The sequence below is a fragment of the Eucalyptus grandis genome, chromosome 7 (genome assembly GCF_016545825.1).
Source record: "Eucalyptus grandis isolate ANBG69807.140 chromosome 7, ASM1654582v1, whole genome shotgun sequence".
NCBI classification, from domain to species: domain Eukaryota; kingdom Viridiplantae; phylum Streptophyta; class Magnoliopsida; order Myrtales; family Myrtaceae; genus Eucalyptus; species Eucalyptus grandis.
Genome location: NC_052618.1, coordinates 396377 through 423442, shown reverse-complemented (window position 1 = coordinate 423442; position 27066 = coordinate 396377). Strand labels below are relative to the sequence as shown.

Below are 27066 nucleotides of genomic sequence, written 5' to 3'. Positions count from 1 at the left end.
TAATTGGAGATATTACCATCAAAGTTCATGTACTGATCGCCGATGAAATAGAAAGGCCCAAATAATTGTGAAGGCTTGTAAGTCTGATTACTGAGCACAAAGCCAATACTGTTTATGCCAGTCCAATTGAAACGAACCCCCCCGGATGGGAAGACCGCAAGATTCAGTTTAAGGTAATTATATGAATCCTTGCGTGGATCACTCAGCGAGATGGAATCTACTGGAAGTTGATAGGACTGAAAAGAGATCATCATAGAGCTTGCGAGTTTTTCGAAATAAGTCAAGTTCCCTAAACCTGAGAAAGAAGGAGCTCTGAAGACTAAAGTTCCTGTGTAGGGATGGCTGCATTTACAGTTGGGGCTGGATGTCTGGTTTGAATTGCAAACGGCTGGGATGCAACTATTAGGCGGTGTCGAGTATGAGGAGGTGTTGGTTTGTGGAATGGTACAGTAACTTTGCCCAGCTGCTCCTGTTTCTTGACAAACCGGGTTATCGACAAGTCTGCAGAAATACAATTATATGGGCGCGACATTAGTAATAAAAATGTGTAAAAAAGCACTTTTGATTCATCTTGTGACACAGTGAGTGAAAGGGCCTAAGAGCTTTATATGACTTACATCACCACGACACTGTAAACTCCAGTACTCTGCTTGAAGCTATCAATAAGATTGGTCTGCAAATCAATGAGTTGCAATTGATTGCTACGGCTGGTGCCTATGTCCAACGTTCCATTCACATTGTTGTTTTTTAAGACCCTGACATCACAGGAAAATTCACTCGTTCAGCCACATCCCAAATGTCCCAGTTGAAACCCACCAGGAAGTCAATTGAATGAAGCAGATCAAGTTTTGAAGAAGTATACATCCATTACATTGAGGTAAATATTGAGATGGAGATGATACTTACACACTTTGCAAACTGAAAATGCTGAAAAGGATGACAGGTAGGACTCCTTGAACTTGCGTGTGTTCCAGCGTTCTAAAATTGATAAAACGTGTAAACCCATTATTTACTTAGAGGAATCTATTTTATCTTTGGAAAGGGAAAAAGATGGCAAGTCCGAAACCCACAACCACAAAACAATGAAATGTCATGTTCCATTTCCAGAGGAGAAAAGAGGGGTGGGTGTTGTTTAAGTCAATTGATGGAGGCAAAAGACAGATCGGGAAACGTACAATGTTGTCAAAGACTGTAATGTCAGAATCCATGCGGGGAAATCTGTCGCATCAAAACTATTATTGCTTAAGTCCCTGCAAATCCACCTTGGTCAGTCAAAGTCCATGTTTTACGTAGTCACAACAGGACAATAAGCAATGGCGAATTCAAAATTAAGAAAAAGAGTTTAAGATTGTCTTTTACATTTCACGTCGTGCTCTATTTCCCTCTGAGAACTCATAAATGATCAGCAATTATACCGTGTGTAACTAGCTAATAGTAAGACAATTATTACTTACAGGTAGTTGAGGGCATTCATGCCAGCAAGGTTGGGAAACGGACCAGTTAGCCTGTTGTTGGAAAGAAGGCTAAAAAGTAGACCAGTAAATTTAGGAGATGATTATAGTGATATGCACTAGAAAACACTAAAATGACACGACCGTAATTATGTTTTGCTTACAGTTCTTGAACAGATGTAAGATTGTTGAGATTTCAGGGACTGCACTACTTAGAAAGTTTGTATCAAAGCGTCTGTGACCATTGAAATAGGTTAAACATAGACCCGAAGTGCAATGAGCAGAAGGGAAGTAATCCTCATTAGGATTGTGTAGAACCATAAATACTCACACAACTTCCAAACTCTGCACCAGTCCAATGGTGGAAGGGATGCTACCTGTGAGCTGATTGTTGTCAAAAAGCCTGCACAGTTAAAGAAGTTTATGAGGATTCCTATCTTAAAAAAGCATTAGCAGGCCATTGCCTTCTCTGCTTTTCACTGCCTCTCTCCTAGAGAGATGCTTTGAGTATCAAGAGAGGATAACAATGGTGTGCAGTGAGGGGAGACAGAGAGAGAGACAAGAGAGAGAGAGAGGATCTTTCATTAGATAAGGCTTGAGAAGCCTCAAGGAAACAATGGATTGACCAGATGCAGCGGCCTAGTGGATTATCAGAACTCACACATGGATAAGATGCATCTCAGAACTGAATAATTGGGAAGGAATTGTGCCAGAGAGTCGGTTCTGCCCAAAATGACTGCATGAAGCAAAATATTAGTCAGATAACACAACAAAAATGAAAGTTCACAGATTCAGCGAGATAATAAATTGGAAGACATGCACATACAAGTGCTTCGTGTGAAGTAGCATATCAAGGCCAGGATTGCTTCCATTGGATACCGGAATAGATCCAGTTAGCTGATTGTCAGCTAGGTCCAGCCAGTAGAGCCTAGAAAGGTTACCGATTGTAGGGGGAATCAGCCCACTGAATCCATTTGAATTTAGAGATCTGCAATGTATTGGAAGGACGAATTCAGATACTTGTGAAGATCAGGAGAATAATACGTGACTGTCAGATTAATATGTAAAGCATGTTGGAGTCAACACCTAATATGAAAATGAGATAAGTTCTACTTGGACTTTGCCTCTGATGTGCTGACCTATTCCAGTGCGAATGCTGGATATTAAAAGTCGGTGATTAAAACCCCAAGTGAAGAACTCTTGAGAGTCTTCTTGTTTCAATCGCACAAGAAACAAAACGAGAGACAAGTTTTGGTCAAAAAGTCAAAAGAAGCAAATAAAGTTTTAACTTGCTAAGGAGATTGATTGGATAAGGTTTTCTTCACTGCATGAAGTCGGCAAAGGAAGACTAGCTGGCGACGATTTGGCGCCAGCAACTTGCCAACTTGCCCAAGAAGTAAATGGAAGTCCATTATGTGTTGGACTTGTCGCGGTGAAGCTTCAGCCTATATATAAGGCTTAGAGGAGAAGCATTTGAGGACAAGTCACCAGATGGAAAAAGGGTGAGCTTCAAGAGAGAAAAGAGGTGATGCAGCCTGAGAGAACAAGTAGCTCTGTGCGAGCGAGTCGTTCCTCCGTGAGCAAGAGGAAAAATAGAATAGCTGAGTGTCTGCTTATGTCAGCTAGTTTTCTTTGAAAGCTTAGAGTGTGGTGAGAGAAGAACATTTTGAATGTTAATACTTGTATCACTGTTTAGTATAACAAGTGTCTTCAGTTGTCTATTACAATTCTCCTGTGTTACCACCACAACACTTCCCCATATCCTACAAGGGTCGCATACCCTGTAAATGGCATTAGACCAAAGCTGCGCTTTCGACATAACATGAGCTGAGAACAATATTTATAGTACATTCAAGAAAGACCTCCAACGGGAGGTTTAAACAATTCATTGTTGAATTGAGTTGAGCAAAACACGTTCTAGCTTGTCCAAAAACCGGTCATGCACATGTCAGGTCGCAATCAAGTATATGGGAGAGGGAACTTACAGAAACACCAGGTTCTGCAGAGATCCAATGGAATCCGGTATTGGACCATAAAGTCCGCAACCAACCAGGAGTCTTGCATTTTGAGATGAAAAGGCAGGTTGGTCATTTTCGACTTTGAAAGTCAGGGGACACAGAATATAGTAGAAATGCTGATGTATATAACTTACAAGTTCGTGAGCTTCACCAAGTTTCCAATTTGTACAGGAAGAGATCCAGTCAGATCCTTGTTGTAAGATAGGTCCCTACGCGAAAGGCTTATTATACTCAGTAACAACTTACAGAAGACCATTTCAGGCAGCTAAAACAGATAAAAAAGACCAAATTCTAGACATGAATCCCACTACTTGCACATCATTGACAGCTTCACATGCATTATAGGATGCATGGGAGAGAAGAAAGTACAAGAATCTAGATGGGAGGACTACATACATGACAAGAGCAAAATAAAACCTTAAGCCCTTCTTCTCGATAATTGCCTCCAGTTATGGTCAATACATCCAATTTTACAGAAATTTGTGTCCTCTATTATCTTTCGGTAGAAAAAGACATGGGAACAAATGTGGTAATTAAGTCCTTGCATTGAACATAATCTGGGGAGTGAAAGAGATAGTGAATTTACAGAATCTGTAATTCAGATAATTGTCCAATGTCTCCTGGAAGCGAACCTGTCAAACCCATGCTCGACAATGTTCTGAAATTAAGAGAGTCCAATTAACTGCGCATATGGATATAATTATGAAATGCAGATTCTCAAATACGAAGTCCAAAAAGGATGCTCAAAAACTTACATGGAAGTAATGCGAGAATTTTTGCAGCCAATCCCATCCCAACCATTGCCACAAGGATCAATCCCCACCCAGTTGGGTGGTGTATTTTGCCAATCACTCATAAGCCCCTTAATTGCGCTGACTGCTTTCGAATATGACCAATTGAACAAAGAGAAAATAATAAATGCATATGTCTTGTCTGTGTATTGAATAGCAATAATCCAACAGTTCTCTGTGAATCTAAGGATCGCAAAAGTTTCTGGAGCATGTTGCTAGAAAAGTGGTCGTTCGTTTATATTCTAACAGTAGCTTCTCTAATAATGTCCAGAACTTTGTTTGCTTGAATAGCCAACCAACAGCAGGATGTTTGTACCAGAGGGGCTAAGACCCTGTAAAATATTTGTAACTGATTCCCTTATCAAACGAAGGTGGCATGATCGTTATACCAAAACCAAATCCGTGAGAATGACCTGTATGTAAGATAATGACTTCCAAGGCCAGAACATGCTTAAACAAAAATCATACCACCACTAGATGTGTAACAAATTTCATTATTTTGACCAACTCTAAAGACTAGAATCAGTTAGATATACTCGGTTGATGCGTTGCAAAATTTGAGATCTCTGGCAACTTATTTTCTCAAACTTTTTTAGGCAAAATGACAGGCGATAAAGCCATCATTAATCAAAGAGGCAGGAAAATGGGGAGAAAACAATCTTAGATCTGTCCAAAATTGACTTTAGCATTGTTGATAGAAATATAGGAAACATCCATATCTCAAAAAAGTTCAGCGCAATAGGGTCCTTAAGATTGGTTGTGGACAAACTGATTCCTGTAAATGTTGTGACGTCCTCTGACTAGGAGGAACCTTAGTTCATCTAAGCGGCAGTGGCTCAGAAACATGCAAAAAGTTATGGCGAGAGCATTTTTGGAATTCGCAAATTCAACTATATGAATAAAACATTTTCGGAAATAAATGTCAAGAAAGTGGTTGAATTAAGCTTACAATCATAAGGATTTGTAGCTGCATCTCCAATGGACTCTCAAGGAGAAAAACTAGCAGAATCACCAGAACTCGCACACCCATGACTCAGAATCTCGAAACTTGGAGAACTCAACGCTCTTCTTTCAGCTTCGGCAGTTGCATCACATTGGATTCTTCATCAAGGGACACTTCAACTCGGTTGACATGATGGCAAAATGAAATGGCTGGCTGCCAACTCCCAGCATATCTCTCTTTCCTAGAAGTCTTTTCTTTTTTCTTTTTTATCAGGGAATATAATAACTCCGTGACAACTATGAATTGTAGTCTCGTTGATCCAATTGACGAGAAGCGTAAACATCAGCACGTCAGAACCATATTCATCTGCATTTCTTTTCTCCAACTGCTGCATTTGTTTTATTGGGGGGGCGTTTACTCAGTCAATACCAAGTCACAAAGTCCAAATAATCAAGAAGAGAGAAGATGAGCACCGAAGCATGGGTTGAAGATGAAGGAGAAAAGGTAGAAAAAGACAAGTTGATGAATGAAGTAACTGTACACGCTTACACTGGTCGCGTCCATGACAAAAGGAGCACAGTCAACGACCATCTGGTCGTTTTCGAAGAATCATTCAACTGAATTGGGCCAGAAAAAAAACTGGATGCTGAGACATGCAAAGATAGGGATGTAGTAAAGTTTGGATGGGGAAGGAGGAAGACCAAGTACAATCAAGTCATAACAAAATAGAAACCATGTTTTCGTTTGGTGAAGTTGAAGGAGCAAAATATATTTAAGGGGAGACTTTAGAGTAGTCCTCATCATGATAATGTTCAGCGCACCGTGGCGAGCAGAACTTCATAATGGATAGTTATGAAGTCAATAAGAACATATTGAATGAAAGAGTCAAGGTGAATTAGATGTCATTGCAGCTCAGAATCGTGTTTATTGATAAGATTAATTTGGTTGTTTGCAGGCTTTTTCGAACCCTAGACGATTCTACTATTTTGATGAAAAAATAAGATTCTATTTCGTGGATTTCCTCGAGATTTAGTAAGTATCAAAATACTTGGTAAAAAGAGTTTGTTGCCAACAAGTTTTTGTTGTTAATTCTCGTTTCAATTGCATATTACTAACATTTATTTGTTCTCTTTATTTATCAACTTTTCTATGAATTACCACCTTTATTTATCTCACTACCAACTCTTTTTATAATCACAAAACTCAATTGAAGTAATTATCAACTTTTTGTGTACCAACAAATAATGCATTACCAACTCCTGTAAGAGTTAATTAGTAATAATTAATTGGTGTTTTCTTTTTTAAATACCAATTTCCCCACTCTTTGACCCCCCCAAAAAAAAAAAAAAAGAAAAAACTTCTCTCATCCTTTGCCAATTTTTATATACCTTTCTACCAGACAACTTAAATTTGCCAACTATAAATAATTTATCAATCTTTATTTGTATGATTTACTTCTCTTAAATAGTTAACTAGCTTACAATGATCAATAGACTGCTTATTAGTATTTGTTTGTTCCTATTATATTCACCAACTCTTTCTATCGAGTTATCACTTTTGTTTGCTCTAACAAACATTTTTACCAACTCATTTTGAAAATTATAGAGCTGAGTGTTGAATTCTCTGATTCCACCTAGCTTTGCATTACCAACACTTATTTAAAAACACGCCGACCTTAGAGTGCCAAAACTTAGCATGGGATAACATTTAAGTGCTAAAAGTTAGGATCATGATATTTAAATATTAAAATCAGAGCAAAATTGATCAATTAAGTGCCAACAGTGAGAAAATCCAGTCAAAATGTTGACATGACGATTGTCCGACGAGGGAAGTGTAAAATGATGTCATTTTGCACGCTAACGTTGCTAGATAAGTGCAAAAACAACCCTAGTGACGGTGGGGGAAGGGTTGGCCGAGGTTGCCGGGCCCTTACTAGGGGTTGGCGACCTCGACTGACCAGCATCCCTTAGATTCAGCAAGGGTGGCCGGTCCTTCCTAGCGACGACGGGAGGCGGCGGCAACAAGGGCTCAATCCCTACCATTCTACAACGGTTTTTTTTTTTTTTTTGGTTTTTAATTAAATTAAATTAATATTTATATTAAAATTCAAATCCGCACCAAAACAGTGTTGTTTGGTGTTTTTTTGTTGAGTTAGCTCTTCGGCGAGCCATGGATAATTAATATTAATAAAAATTACAACCTAAGATTTCCAAAGGGCATACACTTGACACTCGAGCGTCCAATTTTTCAAAAAAATGTGATATTTACGTGTTACTTTCATACATTTGATACTTATATATTTTTCCGTACCAAGTTTTGGCACTCCAAATATTCTTTTGTCTTTATTTCTGATACTCTTTCTTGGCTCCTCCTGACCCAACTCTCTACTTCTCGTCTCATCAGAAGCACAGGCGGCCTTCGCTCATAGGCAAGATTCATGAGACATGGCGAGCCATGAAGACCATGCGAAGAAGCAGGCAAGCCAGAACCGGCAGTCCAGGAAGTTACAAGGTGCCTCGTGGTGGCCCTCATATCCTCCCAATCACTCAAAAGACGAGTCCATGCACTGTCTTCTCCGCGAGAAGACCAACTGGTTGTGCAGGTGGAATACGAATGATCACTTCCTTCAGAATTCCACTCACACAAGACCTGAACATCTGGAAAGAGTTGGTCATGACTACACATGCTAGTTTGGTTTTATTAATGTACACTGAAGCTGATCATGACTGTGATTTGCCTACTGGGGTTCGATCCTTGAAGGTGGGAAACCTCCACTATACTCAAAGAAGTCCTCGTTGCGGTAGGGATGTGTAGCATACCCCTTACTCGCCTCCTCATAACTGGCTGAAGTGGTCGCCGATTCAGCCTTTGGATTCAAACCCGCGAAAACCATGATGTTCTCGATTTCCTTCACCACCTCTCCTATGGTTGGCCTGTCCGCTCCTGATTCTTCCGCACATCTCATTGTTAACTCCACAAACCTCTCGAGACCCTTCAAAGACGTGCCCAATCCGATGGCTGGGTCGAGAATCCCCTGCAGATTGTACAAATCTTTGTCCTTATTTATGAGCACCCTAACTTCTCTCACAATATATCTGCCCCGCTCTATGGGCCTTCTGGCTGTAAGGAGTTCCAGCATCAATACTCTGAAGCTATAGACGTCACTCTTCTCGGTCAGCTGTTCCGTCATGTAGTATTCAGGATCCAAGTAGCCCTTCACAACAATAAAGCACAATCTGTATGTAACACTCATCAAGAAAACTACACAAACAATAATGACCAACACTATAGCCCTTTTCTCAATAACTTCGGTAAATTAATTGTCTCTCATATGATTCTGCAGAAATTATCATGGTAATCATCCAAACTGACAAGAACAATTTTCTTATATTGTTTTCTCTAAAGAAAACTCTTGACCAAAACCTGAAAAGTGCACTTCTTCTCCAGACAAGTACTAGGTTCTCAATAACATGGATTGTTTTAGGAATCAGGGAACACATGCAAAATTTCTGTGTTACCGAGAAAAGTTTGACTATCTAACGTTAGACTAAGGCCCGTTTGGTTCAGCCTTTCAAATGGGCTTTTGGACTCTAAAGTCCCTTGGCCAAATGCAAACGCGTTTAGTTCGATTTTTTGGGCGATTTTGGCAAGATGCAATTGCATTTCCAAGTGTCTCTTAACCCAAAGCAGGTCTAGAGGTATTTTGGGAAGTTGTATTTTCGGAATGCAAGTTTGGGGTTACTGTTCATCTTCTCGGAGAAGCCGATTGGAGAATGACAACCGCCGGCCAAGGGGTTGCGCCCGCCGGCGACGAGCCGGCGATCGCCACCTAAGGGTTGCCCAACCTTGGCGACCATCGCCCGACCTTAGGTGACGATCAGGGTTAGGTGACCCCAGGCGATGGCCGCCTAAGGTCGCACGACCTTAGGCGGTCGTCGCCTCGGGTTGTGAGAACACAAGCGACGGTCACTTGGGTTGCGTAACCTCGGGCGACCAGGCGACGGCCGCTTGGGTCGCCTATGGTCGCCCGACCCCGCGGTCGTCACCGGGGTCGCTCGACCACGGCGACCGTTCGAGGGCTAGATCCGGCGGTCCAAACAGCTAAATCCGGCGGTGCAGTGGCCGAACTTCAAAAAAATATATATAAATATATATTTTAATTTAATAAAATTTAATTACAAATGTAAATTTTACCAAACGGTATTTTGGTAAAAATTGTTTTTCAATACAAATTTTACCAAACGATGTTCGCATTTCAGAAAATTCCCTTTAGGTGAAACCTAAGGTATTTGCATTTTGCAAATGCATTCCCCAAAAGCCGAACCAAACAGGCCCTAAGGCTCATTACGACCATTGTTCCTTTGACTTGAGTGGTAACATGACCCCTTTCACTGTCTCCCATGGGCTTGGAGACACCAAAATCAGCAACTTTTGCATTCAAGTGATCATCCAATAGGATGTTGGTTGATTTTATGTCCCTATGTATGATCGGAGGATTAGCATGCTCATGAAGATAAGCCAGACCTTGGGCTGCACCAATGGCTACTCTAAGTCTTCTTGCCCAATCCAACCTGATTCCTTACTTTCCTGCAAGTCGAAACTTGTAGTTGTGAACACAGATGATATGAGCGAGGAATTTTTTCTTAAAAACCTAAATTCCGCATGAATGCTTTCTCAACATAAGAGACTTGAGAGGAGAAACCTGAGAGACTCTCTTTGATGGTACCATTTGGAAGGAACTCGTACACTAGCAATTGTTCACCGTGCTCAGAACAAAAACCAACAAGGCTGACAAGATTCTTGTGATGGACTCTTGATAGAAGCTCAATCTCATTTTTGAACTCGACCCCACCCTGCATAGATCCCTGCTGTGCTCGTTTTATGGCAACCGGAGTTCCAGAGGGCAGAGTACCCCTGTAAACCTGCCACAGCAACAACAAAATTTATAGCTTGGCCAGTTTTCAGGACAGCCTGATGATTTTGAAGACAAACAAAAAATTTCACAATTCTGGCGCAGTACCGATACAGTTCTCAGAATTAAGAGACATAAACAGGAAATTAAGGTTCTCAATATACTACTTACCTTTTACCAAAAAAAAAAAAAAAAAAAAAAAAAGGAAATCAAGGCTAGACAAAATTTTAGATTTATTTACTGTAATATTTGACTTTTCAAATAAGTGATGGGACCCACTTTTGTTCAAAAAAAAAAAAAAAAAAAAAAGTGAAAGGGGCAACGCTCGTCCCTTTAAGCCCGACCAGCTTGGGAAGAGAGAAAAAGAGAGAGAAAAGGGAAAGAAAGAGAGAAGAAAAAGAAGGAAAAAAAAGGGTTTCTCTTGTGCATGTCTTTAGCACCTCGCCAAGCCAATTCAACTCCGTAATGCAGTGCTCGGTAAGTGTTGAAGTCTCGGTTCATCCAATTGAAGTATTTTCTGGGTTTAGGGCTCAAATTCGGAATCTTGAGAAAATTGAGTGGTGAAATCCGATTTTTGAGTTGTTAAGCGGCGTATAGAAATGATAGTTTAAGGTGTTGTGAAGTCATAGAATTTTATGGATCTTGAATTGAGCTGGTTTGCCTGGAACAAAATTTCGAAGTTTTCCGCGTGTAGTAAATAGTGTGCATCCAGCAACTTCAAGCCCTTATTTTGTGAGATTTCAGTTTGATTTTGGGATGATCAAGTTGGGATTATTGTAGTATATTTGAAGGCATTTCTATTGATTATAAGTATGTTTGGAACGGGGTTTGATAGAGAAAGTTATAGCATAACCAAGTTTTACAATCAAGTGTTGCGTTATGAACATCTTGAATAATTGTTTTGAATATGCGATTTACTAGTGCATATGAATCGTTTTGTTAATGTTTAGGCATAATATAGTTGTTTCATGGTTGAGGTAGCGTGTTACCAAATTTAATGTTGTTTCTCGCTTATTTGATAAGATTGCGAGATCGAAGGATTAAATAATGTGTGTTATTTTATTTTGGGGCATCTCCAAGTGAGTAGTACTAATTTCTTCTTTGGTTTTGTGAAACTCATGTACTAAGGTAAGAATAATTGACATATACTTGTGTGGGGAAGTGATGATCCATTTGTTGTATAAAGATGGATAGAGTGCTCGATACTTGTGAGATGATTCGACAAATCTCTCTTGAAAAGTTATGCATGCTGTTTTGGTACATTTGATTTATGTGATTGTGTGATGATTATTGAAAGATGATTTGTGTTGTATTGAGGAAATCAAATGTGATGTGAATGGGTAAAGAGCTAACTACTACACGACAATGAAATTTCGTGTAAGTCATCTCTAGAGCCTTATAGTCAAGGGCTAAGTGCTACATGGTGACTTGAGTTACCTAGGAGTCACTTCTAGGGCTTGCACTACTGACATGTGTAATAAAGGGCTTAGTGTTACATGATAACATAATTTCGTGGGAGCTATCTCTAGGGCCTTATATTATTGTTATATGTGGTCAAACGCTAAGTGCTACACGATAACGTAATTTCGTGGAAGCCACCTGTAGAGCTTTGAGTTTAGATATTGACTGTGGATTAAACCATTGATATGAAATAGATTTTGATTATTAAACTAAATTGGTGATGCATATTTTGTTATTATGGATGAATGAGAAATTCTACTATTTGATTAAAAGCGATTACCCAGAAATATACTTTGAATGATCAACGCGCAATGAATGAATCTACAACTTCAAGATAGTCTGAATACAATCACAACTACAACTTCAAGATAGTCTGAATACAATCACAAGGAAAGTATTCTCGTTCTACGGCATTAGTGTCGATTGTCTTCTCAAAATAATAATGGAAGTCTTTTTGTACGTTGTTCTCTTAAATGGGGGGGCGGAGAGAGAGAGAGAGAGAGACTGTCTCATGATTGCAGAATGAGGAAGTTACTCTAACTTCCTTTAAGAGACAACCACTCGCAAATGGCGCCTCTCAATCGCACCCTACTATAGGCGAATAGGTGCCTCTTGAACACAAATCCCATTAGAGCAAACTGTGGCCCTTGGACACACTCCATCATGGCGGACCATCATAATATAACATGATTTACTAGTAACTTATAGATAACTTAACAAAACTATTATGAAATTGCTAACACTTTTTAACAGTTTAAAAAGTATCAATTTTTCTTATTTTTTTACTAACTTTTGTTTTTCTTTCTCACCAACATCTTAAATTTATCAACTCTTATGTGAATTTACCAATATATATTTAAGCAACTTACCAATTTTTCAATTAAATTACCAAATTAGTTTTGGATTATTAACTCTCATTTGAGTTAATTACCAATATACATTAATTTCTATTTGTTTAATTTATCAAATTTTGTTATCATTTATCAACTTTTCTTTTTACGAACATTTTAAATTTATCAACTCTCATATTTATTTATATTTTTGATTGTTGTAAATTACCAGTTTGTTTTACAATCGCTTACCAACCGCTTTTGGATAACAAATCTTGTTTGAGTTGCTTAGCAACTTTTATTTGTTATAGTTTAATTTACCAATTTTATTTTTCTTACTTATGAGTTTATTAAATTTACCAACTTTTTTGAGAAATCATCAACTTATTTAGAGCAATTACCAAGTTTTATTTAACTAAGATATCTGTTGAGTTAGTTGGGGCCTATTTGGTAAAAATTGTTTCTATTCCTCAAAACAAAAATTTTGTTCTTTTGTTTCGGGGAATGAAAAAAGAATAAAAACCTGTTTGGTAAAAATTTTGCTTTCGGAAACAAAAAATCTATTTTTTTGTTATCGGGAATAGATTTGGAACATAAATAAGAAGTAGAAAAAAATAGCTTTTTGTTTTTACGGAAACAATTTTTCTTTTCTCTTCTATTTTCTTCTATTTTCTCTTCTTCTCTTTTTTCTTTTCTTTCCTTCTTCTTCCTTTTGGCCGGTGACCTCATCGAACCGTCATTGGATCATTGACGGCCCCAATGTTTGCGAAAATAAAAGGGCCGAAGCTCAGACTCCAGCGTGGCTGCCGAGCGACATGTGTCACCCGGTGAATGGACTCGGAGGAAGCCACGCTGGAGTCAGAGCTGCAGCCAATATTTTCTCGTTCTTCTCCTCCGGTCGTCTTCGGCTACTCCTGCCGCATTTGACCTTCTCCGCACGGCGCCTCTGTTCCAAATCTAAATTGCGTGTCCCGTTGCCGTTAGTCTACTCTTCCCCTCTTCGTCGTAGGCTGTCCTCAAGCGTGTCGTCATTGTTGTGCGTGGTCTGCAGAGGCGGAGGAGGAAGGAGGAAGGAAGAAGAAGAAGGGGGAAGAAGGAAGAAGAAAGGGAAAAAAGGGTTGGGTCGCGCGGGTCAGGCCATGGGGGCCCACAAGAGAGAGAAGGAGGGGCTGGGCTCGTAGGCTCAGCCCTCCTTTGGCTGCTTCTTTTTGTTTTCTTGTTTTTGTATTTTTCTTTTGTTGTTTTCTCTTGTTATTATCTATTATTTATTATCCAAAAATGAAAAATACATAAATATAGAAATTAAGGCCTAATTAAAAACCTAATCAAAATTTAAGTGTCAACAATAACATAATACGTTATGCAAAAAAAATGGCTATTCTATATAATGGGTAAACACAAGGTGTTACTATTATGGGTCATGAAAGTAGTTACAATGGAAGAAGATTTTTGTCAAAAGATCTAAGAACAGCTGGTAATTTAATAGCAAAATAATCCAAATAAACATTGGTAAATAACTCAAATAAGCCTTAATAATGTAAAACTAATTGGAATATGAAAAAAATTTGGCGATCACTCTAATTGACTTGATAATTTTCAAAATTAGTTGGTAGAAAAAGTTGGTTAGTACGGCAAATGAAAGTGATACCTCAATAGAAAAAGTTGGTGAATATAATAACAACAAATAAATACTAATAAGCAACTCTATTGATAACCTTAAGCTATTTAACAATTTAAGAAAAGTAAGTCACACAAATAAAGCTTGAGAAATTATTTATAGTTGGTAAATTTAAGTTGTGGGCAGAAAGGTTAATAAAAATCGGTAAAGGATGAGAGAAGCTTTTTTGGGGGGGGTCAAAGATTAGATAAGTTGGTATTTAAAAAAAAGAAAAGAAAATCCCAATTAAATATTAGTAACAACTCAAACGTGAGTTGATAATGCATTATTAGTTGGTATGTGAAAAGTTGATAATCACTTTAATTGAGATTTGTGATTATAAAAAGAGTTGATAGTAGGGGTATGCAACCGGATTGTTGCTATCTAGGAACTAGATTAGACTGCCCAAAAACACATGTCCAAGAATCAATTCCCGTTGGAACTAGTCTAAGAACAGTTACAATTTTTTCGAACCGGTTGAAAACTTGTCCGGAAACAGATTCCAAGTGAATACCCACTCGAGATTTGGACCGGATTGCCTTGTTTTGAAACCAATTTAGGAGCCATTTAATAAGCTAAAAAGCCAAAACTCTAGTTACTTTTTCCCTAAATTCTAACCTCAACATTACTTCATTTTTTGTCCTTCCTCGGAATTTCTTGCTAGTCTTTTCTCTTCCCTTAAATTTGTATGAATGAATGGGGAATGGAATTTTATAATTTATGTTTTATGTTACATGTTCGAACTTTTTATTATTTATAACTATATGTGACTACCGTTCATCTCATGGATTGTTGTTTTTGGCGGACAGAGATTTTTGTTGTTTTTTTACTTTGAATCGTTTTGTTGCTCTAACCTCATATGATTTTGCTATAAAAATGAACCAAAAAGAGGGGAAAAGAAAACAGTTTCTTGAGTAGATCCTAGAACCAAACTGAAAAAATAGAGTAGGTTTTAGAGCCGGTTCTAAGCAAATAAGGTAGGTTGGTCCAAAAACTAGGAACCAATCATAACATATTAGGTTTTACATTTCAGCTTTAGAACCTATCCACCTTGACATCGATCACCCCTAATTGGTAGTGAGACAAATAAAGATAGTAATTCATAGAAAAGTTGATAATTAAAGAGAACAAATAAATGTTTGTAAATGCAATTCAAATGAGAGTTAATTACAAAAAAGTTGTTGGTAACTTTATTGGAGGAAAGTGTTAAGTTACTTAAAGGTTGGTAATTTCACATAATGGTTGGCAAATTTAAGATGCTGATAAGAAAGGCAAATAAAATTTTCTAAAATATAAGAGAAATTTCTTTTATTAGAGGTAATAAAGTTGGTAATTTAAAAATAAATTAATAAATCCAGTAATGGCTTTGATAACGATTACATTCTAAAACAAATTTTTTTATTAAAAATGTTTTTTTTTTTTTTTGTTTCCAAGAACAATTTATGAGTATAAGAACATGCTTAATAACAACAACAAAAATTATATTCCCAAAATAGAAATACATTTGGTAAAATTGTATAATTTTGTTGTTATTTTTTAAAATATTTTTATTATATTTTTCGTTTTTTCTTTTTTCTTTTTTTTTCTTTCTTCGTCCTTTGTGGCCGGTTGCCGCCCACAAAGAATGCCCGGCAATCGGCTAGGCGAGGGCCGATGAGCTTGTTGAAGCCTCACCGAGCCACACAAGGCTCGGTGGCTAGGCAAGCCTTGCCAGGCCATTAGTGAGGCTCGCCCTTGCCTAGGCGACGCAAGGTCAACCTTGCCCTGGCCTAGCGACGCCGAGCTCGCCCAGCCAAGGCGAGACAGAGAACCGCCTCGCCCACTTTGCCAAGCCACCGCCTCGCTGCAATTAGAGGCGCATCAATCGCAAGTGCTTCGTCTACACCCTCGCCCGATCGTCATCCTCCGTGCCGCCTTCCTCGGGTTCGCCCTCACCGTCTGCATCAAGAGCCCCGTGTTAGACGCAAATTGCGCAACCCCAAGATCTCCATAAGCAGAACAAGAACATGCACAATTGAGTAGAAAGATTAACGCACCTGGATCCATAGAATATAGAGCGGAAGCAGAAAAAAGGATTACCCACATATATCAAGGGGATCCACGCATCAAGTCCTTCTCCTCTATTGCCCTCCGTATCACTGGCTCAATGAGGCGGCCCCCTCACGTGCAGCGTTAGGTAAACGCCCCTTAGGTGAGGATACATGTGAGAATTAGGGTTAGATGAGAGACTTGAGCACTATTTATAGAGTTTTTAGCCAGTCCCTCTCATTACGGGTCAGGCTCAACTCGGCCCACACTAGCCAGCCCATATTAGACTAATTAAGAAACCTTCTATCTTACCTTAGACCAACCTTGTTTTACGATAGCCGTAAAAATAGTAAATTACAATATCAATTAATTTAGTCAACATTAGGAAAAACTCTTACATTCTCCCACTTGAACTATATTAATTGAAATCGTACTGTATGTGCGCACATTTGGTCCAAAGATAATTCTTAATAGTCAATCCTATCTCATAAAGTCTTAAACACTGAATCATGGCGGTAACTGCATGTATACACACAGAGCCTTCCATGGTCACGAATGTTCTCAACTTTATTGATATGGATTCAATATGGTAGTGTGGCAAATGGATAACATCTCTCATAGAAATATCCCATTTGTCAGTTACCATTCTCTTAACTTTAGGCGTCACAAAAACTTGTACCACTAGAGAATGCTTTATGGTTCCAATGAACCCACATATGTCTTGTCCTTATGGTTAACCTTTATTTATGTATCACAAGACATATGCACAAGGCTAATAACCGGATGCCCGGATGCCCCTAGCCTTCACTCAAGGTTTATACAATCCCTTGAGACTTTATCAATATGTATTCAACATAATAATAACACATTCAAAAATATTTTATTGAATGCAAAAGTTGATACATATCAAACCGTTACAAAATGTAACGAATACAGATGAAACCCTTATGAGAGTAAAGCTAAAATAGCTCCCACTAAACAACAGCATCTCATGATGCTCCTAGGCCCATGCTAACAATATGCCACTCAAATACACACGAGCGTAGGCCTTTAGTTAGTGGATCTGCAATCACATCATCTGTGAAATGTATACTATATTAAAACGTCACCTTTCTGTACTGTTTGCTTTTGGTCAAAAATTTTGACCACCATATATTTAGATCCCTTGAGACCTCTGTAGTAAATAAATAATACTACAAATTTGTTATCTCAATATAACCGTATGGATCTATCCATAAAGTTAAAACGATCAACTCAATTAATGAGGTTCTAGAGCTTAAAAGCTCAAGTAACAGCCTAAAAGAATGTTACTAACACTGCTTACATAGTAGAAGATGACATAGAACTTTATACATAAATATGTATTCTGTTATTGATTGCATGTCATCAGAACAGCCAACAAAGTTTACATCTAAATACCCTACTAACTGCAATAATTGAACATGTCTATAAATTAGCATATAATCTCTTGTTTTCTTTAAGTACCTTTAAAATCTTCTTGGCAACAACCCAGTGATCACGTCATGGATTTGACTGATATCTTCCTAGAAGTCCCGTCACAAAGACGATATTTAGTCTGGTGCAAATTTGAGTATACATTATACTTTTAAGTGCACTGACACAAGGTACACCATTTAATTAGATTTTCTCAATATCTAAATAAGGACAATGTGATAGATTTAGTCCATCACCTTTAATAACATGAGCAATTCCTGGCTTGCAATGATGTATCTTGAATATTTTCTATATACAATCAGCAAATGTCCTCCGAGAAAATATAATATAATATGGCAAAAACAATCCTTATAGACCTCAGTACAAAGGATATAAGATGTCTCAAGGTCACAACTTGTAAGCAAAACATAATGTACATAAAGTATGAGAAAAAATAAATTTCCTCCCACCGACCTTGCAGTATATTGAATTACTTTGTTCCCAATTGAACAAAATAACAACACTATGAAACTTTAAGAATATTGTCTGGAAACTTGCTTAAGACCATGAATTAGAACTTTTCAGTCTACATACAAGTTTACTTGAATCTGCTGCAAAATCATCCAGTTGTACTATATAGATTTTGAATCTGTTTAACGTAACTCCAAATAAAAAAGAGTTATTAATGCCACGTTCACTCTGAAAGAATATTTAAAGAAATAATTATTCCTTCACTATAAACTATCCACCCTCTTTTCAGAGTGAAAACTTTAGTTACCAATTTGGCTTTAAATTCCACAATCTTTCTTTGAAATTCTTTTAATTTTGAATGCCAATTTGCAACTAATGAACTTGTAATCTTTAGGCAAGTTTCCAAACACTATGATGTTTCATAGATTGTATATCGCCTTTTATGGCATCTATTCACATACTTGATTGAGAATAAGAAACGACATTTATAAATATGTCATTACATCAACCATATAGTGGATATTGTAATCATGCTCTCACAAATAGACTATATAGTCTGATGGTATAACTGATCATCTTTCCTTAACAAATCTCCTTAATAAAGCTGCAACCACTTCATTCTGCACTTGAGAGGTTTAAGAAATTTCATTATAAACTATATCAAGAATAGTACCTTAAACCTCAACAAGTTTAGTCTATGGTATAGGAGATTTCACAATTGTATGTACCACAATTGTTTATATAGGCAAAGACAAAGACACAGTGATTTTCCATCGTACTTTTATCTTTAATAGTCTGAGAGCAACTATCCTCGTCAAACTGTAGAAACTTTACAGTATGTGATACCATAATTCTTGTATCTTCTTTAGGGTCTTAAAATTAATATCCTTTTGAACAATCTAGGTAAGAAACAAAATAATTCCGAGTGAATCTAAATTCCAACGCCTCTAATATTGGATTAGATAATCTCACTTCTGCATAACACCTCTAAATTTAATATGATTCAAATAATCTATGTCCAGTGTATAACTCAAAAGAAGTTTATGAAACAACTTTGATAAGAGACACATTTTGTATGTGAAAAAGTTGTTTTCATAATATCAGCCCACAGAAAACCGGATAAATTGGTCTTACTGATCATACTCATCACCATGTTCATTATGGTGTATTAATGCCTTTTGGCCAAATCTTTTTATCAGAATTTTCAAGTATAGTAATTAAATTACCACCCCAGAATCTACCAAGTATTTGACAAATGACCCTTTAAGCTATTTCGCATTGTCATACTTGTCAAAATACTCACGGCCATTGTTAAGCCTGACATCCTTCAAAACTAATTTTTAACAAGTTTATTCTTTATCATGGCCATTTTCCTTAAATAGAAAACTTTCGGAAACAACATTTTAATCATATACGAGATGTATATGTCATTAGGACTTAAACACAATCTTTGCAGATATATCCTAATTTCAATATCAAACAAGACATAATTTCAAGCAACTAAGGCTTCCATCATCTTATAGCAGTGCAGTCCGCAGGCAAACCTCTTTTCAAGTGTTCTAGAATGGAACGCTTCATGGACAGTAAGCAAATTCAATTGCTTATTTCTCAAGCAACAAATTATATGTCCATAACTTAAAATTTGAAGCAGTAAAAACCTCAATAATAGTGGAGTTATTAATCACAGAAAAGGTGACTGAAAACCAAGCAATATATATAATTAGCATCATGTGAGTACTGTGTAACTTGACGTACAATTACACATCCAGAGAGTTACATACATAATCATATAATCACCTTTGGGCAGAATACATGACATGCAGTTGTATACTCCCCACATGATAAGGGTTATGAGAATATATTCCAATCTTCGTGAATTCATCACCTTTGGGCATATGAACCATTAGGATCGGTCACTCCTCCACCACACTATCATGTATTCCTCCATGAACCAATACACAATCATCTCCTTTGGGAGTATGACCACGCATTAGATCAGGAGACATCCCAATCATCATACGAGACCGAAATTTCTCAAACCCAATCAAGCGTGCCCAATCAAGCGTGCCACTTTGGCGGTCACTACTCAATTGAATCATTGAAATTCTCTCATACCAGGGATATAAACTTTACTCCTCACATACATCATATACATGTGATTTTAACTTTAGTGATAGGGGCAGCATATCACCAAAATCACATATCATGCTAATTACATTGCTTTATTCATTAATAAAAATTAATCATACATATATATAAATATATATATATAGCGAACCTGTTTTGACAGATTCTAATGAGATCATTGATTACAGTAACACAAGAAACTTCTCATAACAGAGAATAAAACATCTCTCACAAATTAACATCAATAGTAATACAGGGTACACCAAATCAATAAGCACTATTGCTCATGAGTTTCATACGGCAAAACATGACTCCAAAGCCAACATCTGATTTATTAGCCAATTTTAAGCAACAAATTATCATTGTAATCAACCAGTGACCTATTAATTGAGTCAAACCAGAGAACCAAATATCTAAAATTTAACAGTAGATATTATTGCTCTGCGTAAATATTGCCATACTCTTTTACCATAAAAATATTTAACATGATAGACATTAACAAGTGACTAGATGAGTTAATGTACAATATGCAGTAATATAATTGACATGCATTACCCACATACAGCAGATATGTTAATCAGTACAATCAATTTGGTCACGAGTTCTTAAGACGTCTATCATTCAAAGATTACCAGCGTATAAAAGAGTATGCATGAGCAATAAAAATTTCATGACTTTTACTGTTTCTCATTATCTCAAGATATATTCAATTACTATCTCATAATGATTGAATCTCATTAAGCCAGCTTCAGTTCACAATAAAGTTTGATTTTTATTGATGAATCACACCTTTATAATGATTATGTGATAATATACCTATAACCCAACACTTATATTTCCAAAATCACAGAAAATATAAGAAAAATACGAAAAAATACACGTATTTAGGGTTCCGTATATATTTTCACATCCATAAAATCATCAAACATATAAAATAAATATACCACGAGATAGGAAATCAGCGTACGAGTCCAACGCCGCCAGACACGCGCCGAACGAAGCCTCCACGCGCCCGCACGCGCCTCCCGAGTGCGCGGCGCGTGGGCACACGCGCGGCGCGTGTTCGACGCGCAGGAGGCGCGTGGCCGCGCGTGGAGGTGCGTGCGACCTCCTCCGGCAACGCGCCGCCCATGGTTTTCTTCGTCTCGTTGAGCTCGGTTCGAATATATAATTTAATTTAATTTAATTTTTATTGAATGAAAAGTCTCAAAAATCGCAAATTAGGCAAGATCCGCACTAATTAGGGCTAATTCGTACAAATTAGGGCAAAATCAATTGCGTTCAAATTCTAAGGTTATGGAGGCTCTGATACCACATGTTAGACGCAAATTGCGCAACCCCAAGATCTCCATAAGCAGAACAAGAACATGCACAATTGAGTAGAAAGATTAACGCACCTGGATCCATAGAATATAGAGCGGAAGCAGAAAAAAGGATTACCCACATATATCAAGGGGATCCACGCATCAAGTCCTTCTCCTCTATTGCCCTCCGTATCACCTCTCAATGAGGCGGCCCCTCACGTGCAGCGTTAGGTAAACGCCCCTTAGGTGAGGATACATGTGAGAATTAGGGTTAGAGGAGAGACTTGAGCACTATTTATGAGCTTTTTTAGCCCCTCTCATTACGGTCGGAGCTCAACTCGGCCCACACTAGCCAGCCCATATTAGACTAATTAAGAAACCTTCTATCTTACCTTAGACCAACCTTGTTTTACGGTAGCCGTAAAAACAGTAAATTACAATATCAATTAATTTAGTCCACATTAGGAAAAACTCTTACACCCCGAGCTCAGGCTTCGCCGCGTTGACATCAAGTCCCCCGACTACTCCACCGTGGCCTCCTTCTCAGCTCCCACGACCGCGTCGCCAGTTGGGGAGGCCGTCCTCCGGAACACCAACTTCGGAGGTTCGAGTTCTCGAATGGCATGGCTGTGAGCGTGATCCACGGAGGGCAAGGCTTGGGCGGGGGAAGATCGAAGGAGGGAGAGGCCGGAGAGAAGCGAGCGGCGCGACGAGCATGAGATTTTGAGATTCAAAATTTCAAAACCTCCGTCGGGCGAAAGAAATGGGAAATGGTAATTCTCTTTCCAGGAGAGCAACGTAAAGCTTCGCTTCTCTTTCCTTCGTAATAAATGCAATGAGAGGGAATGTGCAGGCTAGGTCTGTTTGGTTCCTTGCGAACACTAAAACAGGACAATACTTGCAGGAGGAGAGAGAAACTTTCGAGAGCTGGCTCCAATATTTATGAAAGTAAAAGGGCCAAAGCTCGGACTCCGGCGTGGCTGCCGGGCGACACGTGTCGCCCGGTGAATGGACTCGGAGGAAGCCACGTTGGAGTAAGAGCTACAGCCAATATTTTCTCGAGAAGAACAGGCCACAACCACACGAGCGAGGCCGATCTGGCGGGGAGAAAGCTCGCCGTCGCCGCTGCCGCAGCCGCCGCACCCCCGACGTTGCGACACCGTTGGTCCGCGCCCCCTCCAAAGAGCCGCCACCGACGCTGCTGCCGTCCCCGCACCGACGCCATTGCTGTAGGCCGTCCGCCTCGCCGTCGTTCCCCGACGCCGTCCGATCCCGTCCGCCTTGGCATCGTCTCCCGACGCTGCCCCCTCGACCGACGCAGCTCGCGCGTGTAGGTACCAATGGGTTCCGCCCGCGTCGTCCCTATCAACTCGACCCCCTCCGAACCCTAGTCGCCATCCCAGCTTTTCCTATTTACCACATCGCGCTGTATCCCCGCGTCATTCCCCTCGGAGAGCGAGCTGCCCCGTCACCCGCCGTATCGCCACCGTCACTAAGTCACCGTCGGGCGGCGTCCCAAGCCACCCTCCTCGGCGCCGCAAAGAGGAAGAAGGAAGAGGGCTGCAAGTCCGGGTCATAACCGGGTCGGGCGGGTTGACGTCCGTATAGGGTTTCCCGGGTCGGGCCTGCATGCGTGGGCAGGGTAGATGTTGGGCTGGAATTTTTTATGAATCGGGCCAAAATCGGTTTGGGCTTTTACACTTAAAAGGAAAAATTCCCGGGTCGGACCCAACCCAGGGATCCGACCCGGTGTGTTTGTTTGTTTTTTGTTTTTAAATATTATTAAAATATAAAATAATATTTTAATGAACAAAAAATTAAAAAATATTTATTTTCCTAAAAAAGCCAAAAAAATCAAAAAGCCAGAAAAATGATATATATTTTCTAGAAAAGACCAAAAATCGAAAAAACACATGTTAGAAAACCCCTCAAAAATCCAAAAAATCTTAAGGTTGAAACAAGATTAGGTATTAAAAGAACTGTAATAAAGTCATCGATCCTAATTTCGCTGGTTGCGCAAGAGCGAGTACTTCTCTCGATACTTCGCTTGGATTTCTAATCGATTCACCTCAAATTGATTAGTGGCGACTCCGTTTAAAATTAATTTATAGGTTAAAAATTTAGACTATTAAGTTGCAAATTGGTAGACTTGGGAGAGTAACCATTAAGTTGTGAATTGGTGGACTTGGGAGATCGGGCAACGCGTAATAGACATAGTCGAACCATTAGCCTCCGTAGATGCTTGCCCTAACTGGGACGTTGAGAAAAAAAAAAAAAAGAGGTTGCGACAGTTATATCGGTTCAAATTACCATTTTTATTTGCCTTACTTATTAATCATTTTATACAATTATATATCCAGTTAATTTAGCGTTATTGACTCTTATTGGAGTTAGTTATAAACAGTTGTTTGATTTTCTTTCAATCACCGACTTCTCTTATTTCTAACGTACTTATTTATCTAACAATCTGATTCAAAGGTTAACACGGCAGTAGTACATGTGCATTTTCTCCTCCCTCTACGCCCACTGGCTAAGCTTCTCCACCCGTTGTAGCTCCGCGTCGCCAACACCTCAAGTCGATATGCTCCTTCCGAACAGCATTGCCCGCTGATTGAGTTGCCCTCTTTTCCCTACTCTCTCTCAAATCTGAAAGAGGAGCACTTAACAAGCCATCGGCTATGGAGTCTTCGTCATTACATTGCGGGTCATGGTCGTTACGTCCCCTCAGTCGTCTCTAGGGATGGGCATGCCTCGTGTGGAGTCCTACGCAAAGCTCCCCCGCCTGAAGAAACTTACCAAATTTGGGAGCCTTTTTGCGTAGGTGGAAGAATAGAAATGAAGGGCGGAAACATGTTGCTGCTGTTGGCAGAGGAAGGTAACCTCTTCTGATAGCACAGCACCCATTGAAGAACGCCCGAAATGGCAGATCGCATATGTGAATATGACCCAACTCTCTTCTTTCTGTCTCATCAGAAGCAGAAGCTGCCTACGCTCATGGGCAAGATTCACGAGACATGGCGAGCGATGAAGACTATGCGAAGTAGCAGGCAAGCCAGAACCGGCAGTCCAGGAAGTTACTAGGCGTTCGTGGTGGCCCTCATATCCTCCCAATCGCTCAAAAAATGAGTCCATACACTGTCTTCTCCGCGAGAAGACCAACTGGTTGTACAGGTGGAAGATGAATGATCACTTCCTTCAGAATTCTACTTACAAATAGAGGCCAGCAATTTTACATGATATTCTCGATAGGATACAAACATCACAAGATCTGAACATCTGGAAAGAGTTGGTCATGACTACATATGCTAGTTTGATTTTCTTAATGTACACTGAAGCTGATCATGACTGTAATTTGCCTACTGGGGTTCGATCCTTGAAGGTGGGAAGCCCCCACTATACTCTAAGAAGTCCTCGTTGCTGTAGGGATGTGTGGAATACCCCTTACTCGCCTCTTCATAACTGGCTGAAGCGGTTGCGGATTCGGCCTTTGGATTCAAACCCTCGAAAACCATGATGTTCTCGATTTCCTTCACCACCTCTCCCATGGTTGGCCTGTCTGCTCCTGATTCTTCCACACATCTCATTGCTAACTCCACAAACCTCTCGAGACCCTTCAAAGACGTGCCCAGACCAATGGCTGGGTCGAGAATCCCCTGCAGATTGTACAAATCTTTGTCCTTATTCATGAGCACCCTCACTTCTCTCACAATATATCTGCCCTGCTCTATTGGCCTTCTGGCTGTAAGGAGTTCCAGCATCAATACTCCGAAGCCATAGACATCGCTCTTCTCAGTCAGCTGCTGCGTCATGTAGTATTCAGGATCCAAGTAGCCCTACAGAAGAATATAGCATGATTGGTTTGTAAAACTCATCAAGAAAATTACACAAACAACAATGACCAACACTAAACCCTATTTCCATCGACATAGCTAAATTAATTGTCTCTTGTTCTGAGACAAACTAGCATTTTCTCTCATATGACTGCAGAAATAATCATGATTGTTCTAAAGTGCACTTCTTCTCCAGACAGTTACCAGGTTCTCAAGAACATGGATTGTTCTAGGAATCAGGGAACAAATGTAAAATTTCCGCGAAAGTTTTTAGGAATCAAAAAACTCATTCAAAGTCTGTGTGTTGCTGAGAAAAGTTTGACTATCTGACGTTAGACTAAAGCTAATTACTGACCATTGTTCCTTTGACTTGAGTGGTGACATGACCCCTTTCATCTTCTCCCACGAGCTTGGAGAGACCAAAATCAGCAACTTTTGCATTCAAGTGATCATCCAATAGGATGTTGGTTGATTTTATGTCCCTATGTATGATCGGAGGATTAGCAAGCTCATGAAGATAAGCCAGACCTCGGGCTGCACCAATGGATACTTTGAGTCTTCTTGCCCAATCCAACCTTATTCCTGACTTTCCTGCAAGTCAAAAGTTGCAGTTGTGAACACAGATGATATAAGCGAGGATTTTTTTCTTGAAAAACCTAAATTCCACATGAATGCTTTCTCAACATAAGAAACTTGAGAGGAGATACCTGAGAGACTCTCTTTGAGGGTACCATTTGGAAGGAACTCGTACACTAGCAATTGTTCACTTTGCTCAAAACAAAATCCGACAAGGGTGACAAGATTCTTATGATGGACTCTTGATAGAAGCTCAATCTCGTTTTTGAACTCGAACCCACCCTGCATAGATCCCTGCTGTGCTCGTTTTATGGCAACTAGAGTTCCAGTGGGCAGAGTACCCTGTAGACCTGCCACAGCAACAACAAAATTTATAAGTTGGCCAGTTTTCAGGACAGCCTGATGATTCTGAAGACAAACAAAAATTTCACAATGCTGGCACAGTGTCAATCCAGTTCTCAGAATTAAGAGACATAAACAGGAAATTAAGGCTAGGCAAAATTTTAGAATCATCTACTGTTCAGGAATATAATGGAATCAAGGATCAACTTAAATGGAAACGTTCAGATAATAAAAGCGGTTGAAAAATTTAAAGCCATGTGAAAATATAAGACTCTCTTGGAAAGAGAAGAAAACTAAGTAGAAACTAATGTGTAGCAACTCGTACGACTTTGCCCATCTCTCAGCTTTACTTTTTTTCTGTATGAACAAACTCACATCTGCTTTTGTCAAGTCAAAGAAGGCCTTATCTGTTCATGTGAAATTCTAGCAGAAGATTTCAAACTCAGTAACTGTCATACAGTGAGCCTGCACTTTAAACAAGGTGGTGAACAAATGGAACTTATACAGAAGGTTTTTCTTGTTATCATGAGGAATGCAACGAAAGGCTCTGGGTATGTCATAAAGGTTATAGGAGCAAGAGTATGCTAATTTAGGTTTCTCTGAACAGAACTGAGGGCCAAGAGAGTAAACCTTCCCATAACCGCCAGATCCAATTTCATTGGCTTCTGAGAAGTTGTTGGTGTATTTCTTAAGCTCTTCTATAGAGAAACATCTAGCTCCTCTGAGTTGGGGGACTTCGCCGCTGCTCTTTTCGGGTCCCAGTTTACTGTATTTCCATAAATAACAACTAATATTGACTGAGAGTTACTTCCAGAATCAGAGACAAGCTAAGTGGCAAGTATGCAGTGAATCTGCCCATACCAAAAGGTTTCTTTGCTCTGTAGCCTTTTC

The 27066-nt window shown here is 39.2% G+C and overlaps 1 protein-coding gene and 1 pseudogene across 1 annotated transcript; both read right to left on the bottom strand.

Moving 5' to 3' along the window:
* The window catches only part of LOC120295356, a 34681-nt pseudogene that overhangs the window by 2692 nt on the left and 4923 nt on the right, over positions 1–27066 (bottom strand).
* Positions 24594–26792, bottom strand: LOC120295355 (probable leucine-rich repeat receptor-like protein kinase At5g49770). Its single transcript, XM_039316400.1, has 3 exons — positions 25965–26792; positions 25613–25848; positions 24594–25260 (listed from the first exon to the last, which is right to left on the bottom strand). The coding sequence occupies exons 1-3, from the start codon at positions 26344–26346 to the stop codon at positions 24784–24786; spliced, it is 1095 nt and encodes a 364-aa protein (XP_039172334.1). The 5' UTR covers positions 26347–26792; the 3' UTR covers positions 24594–24783.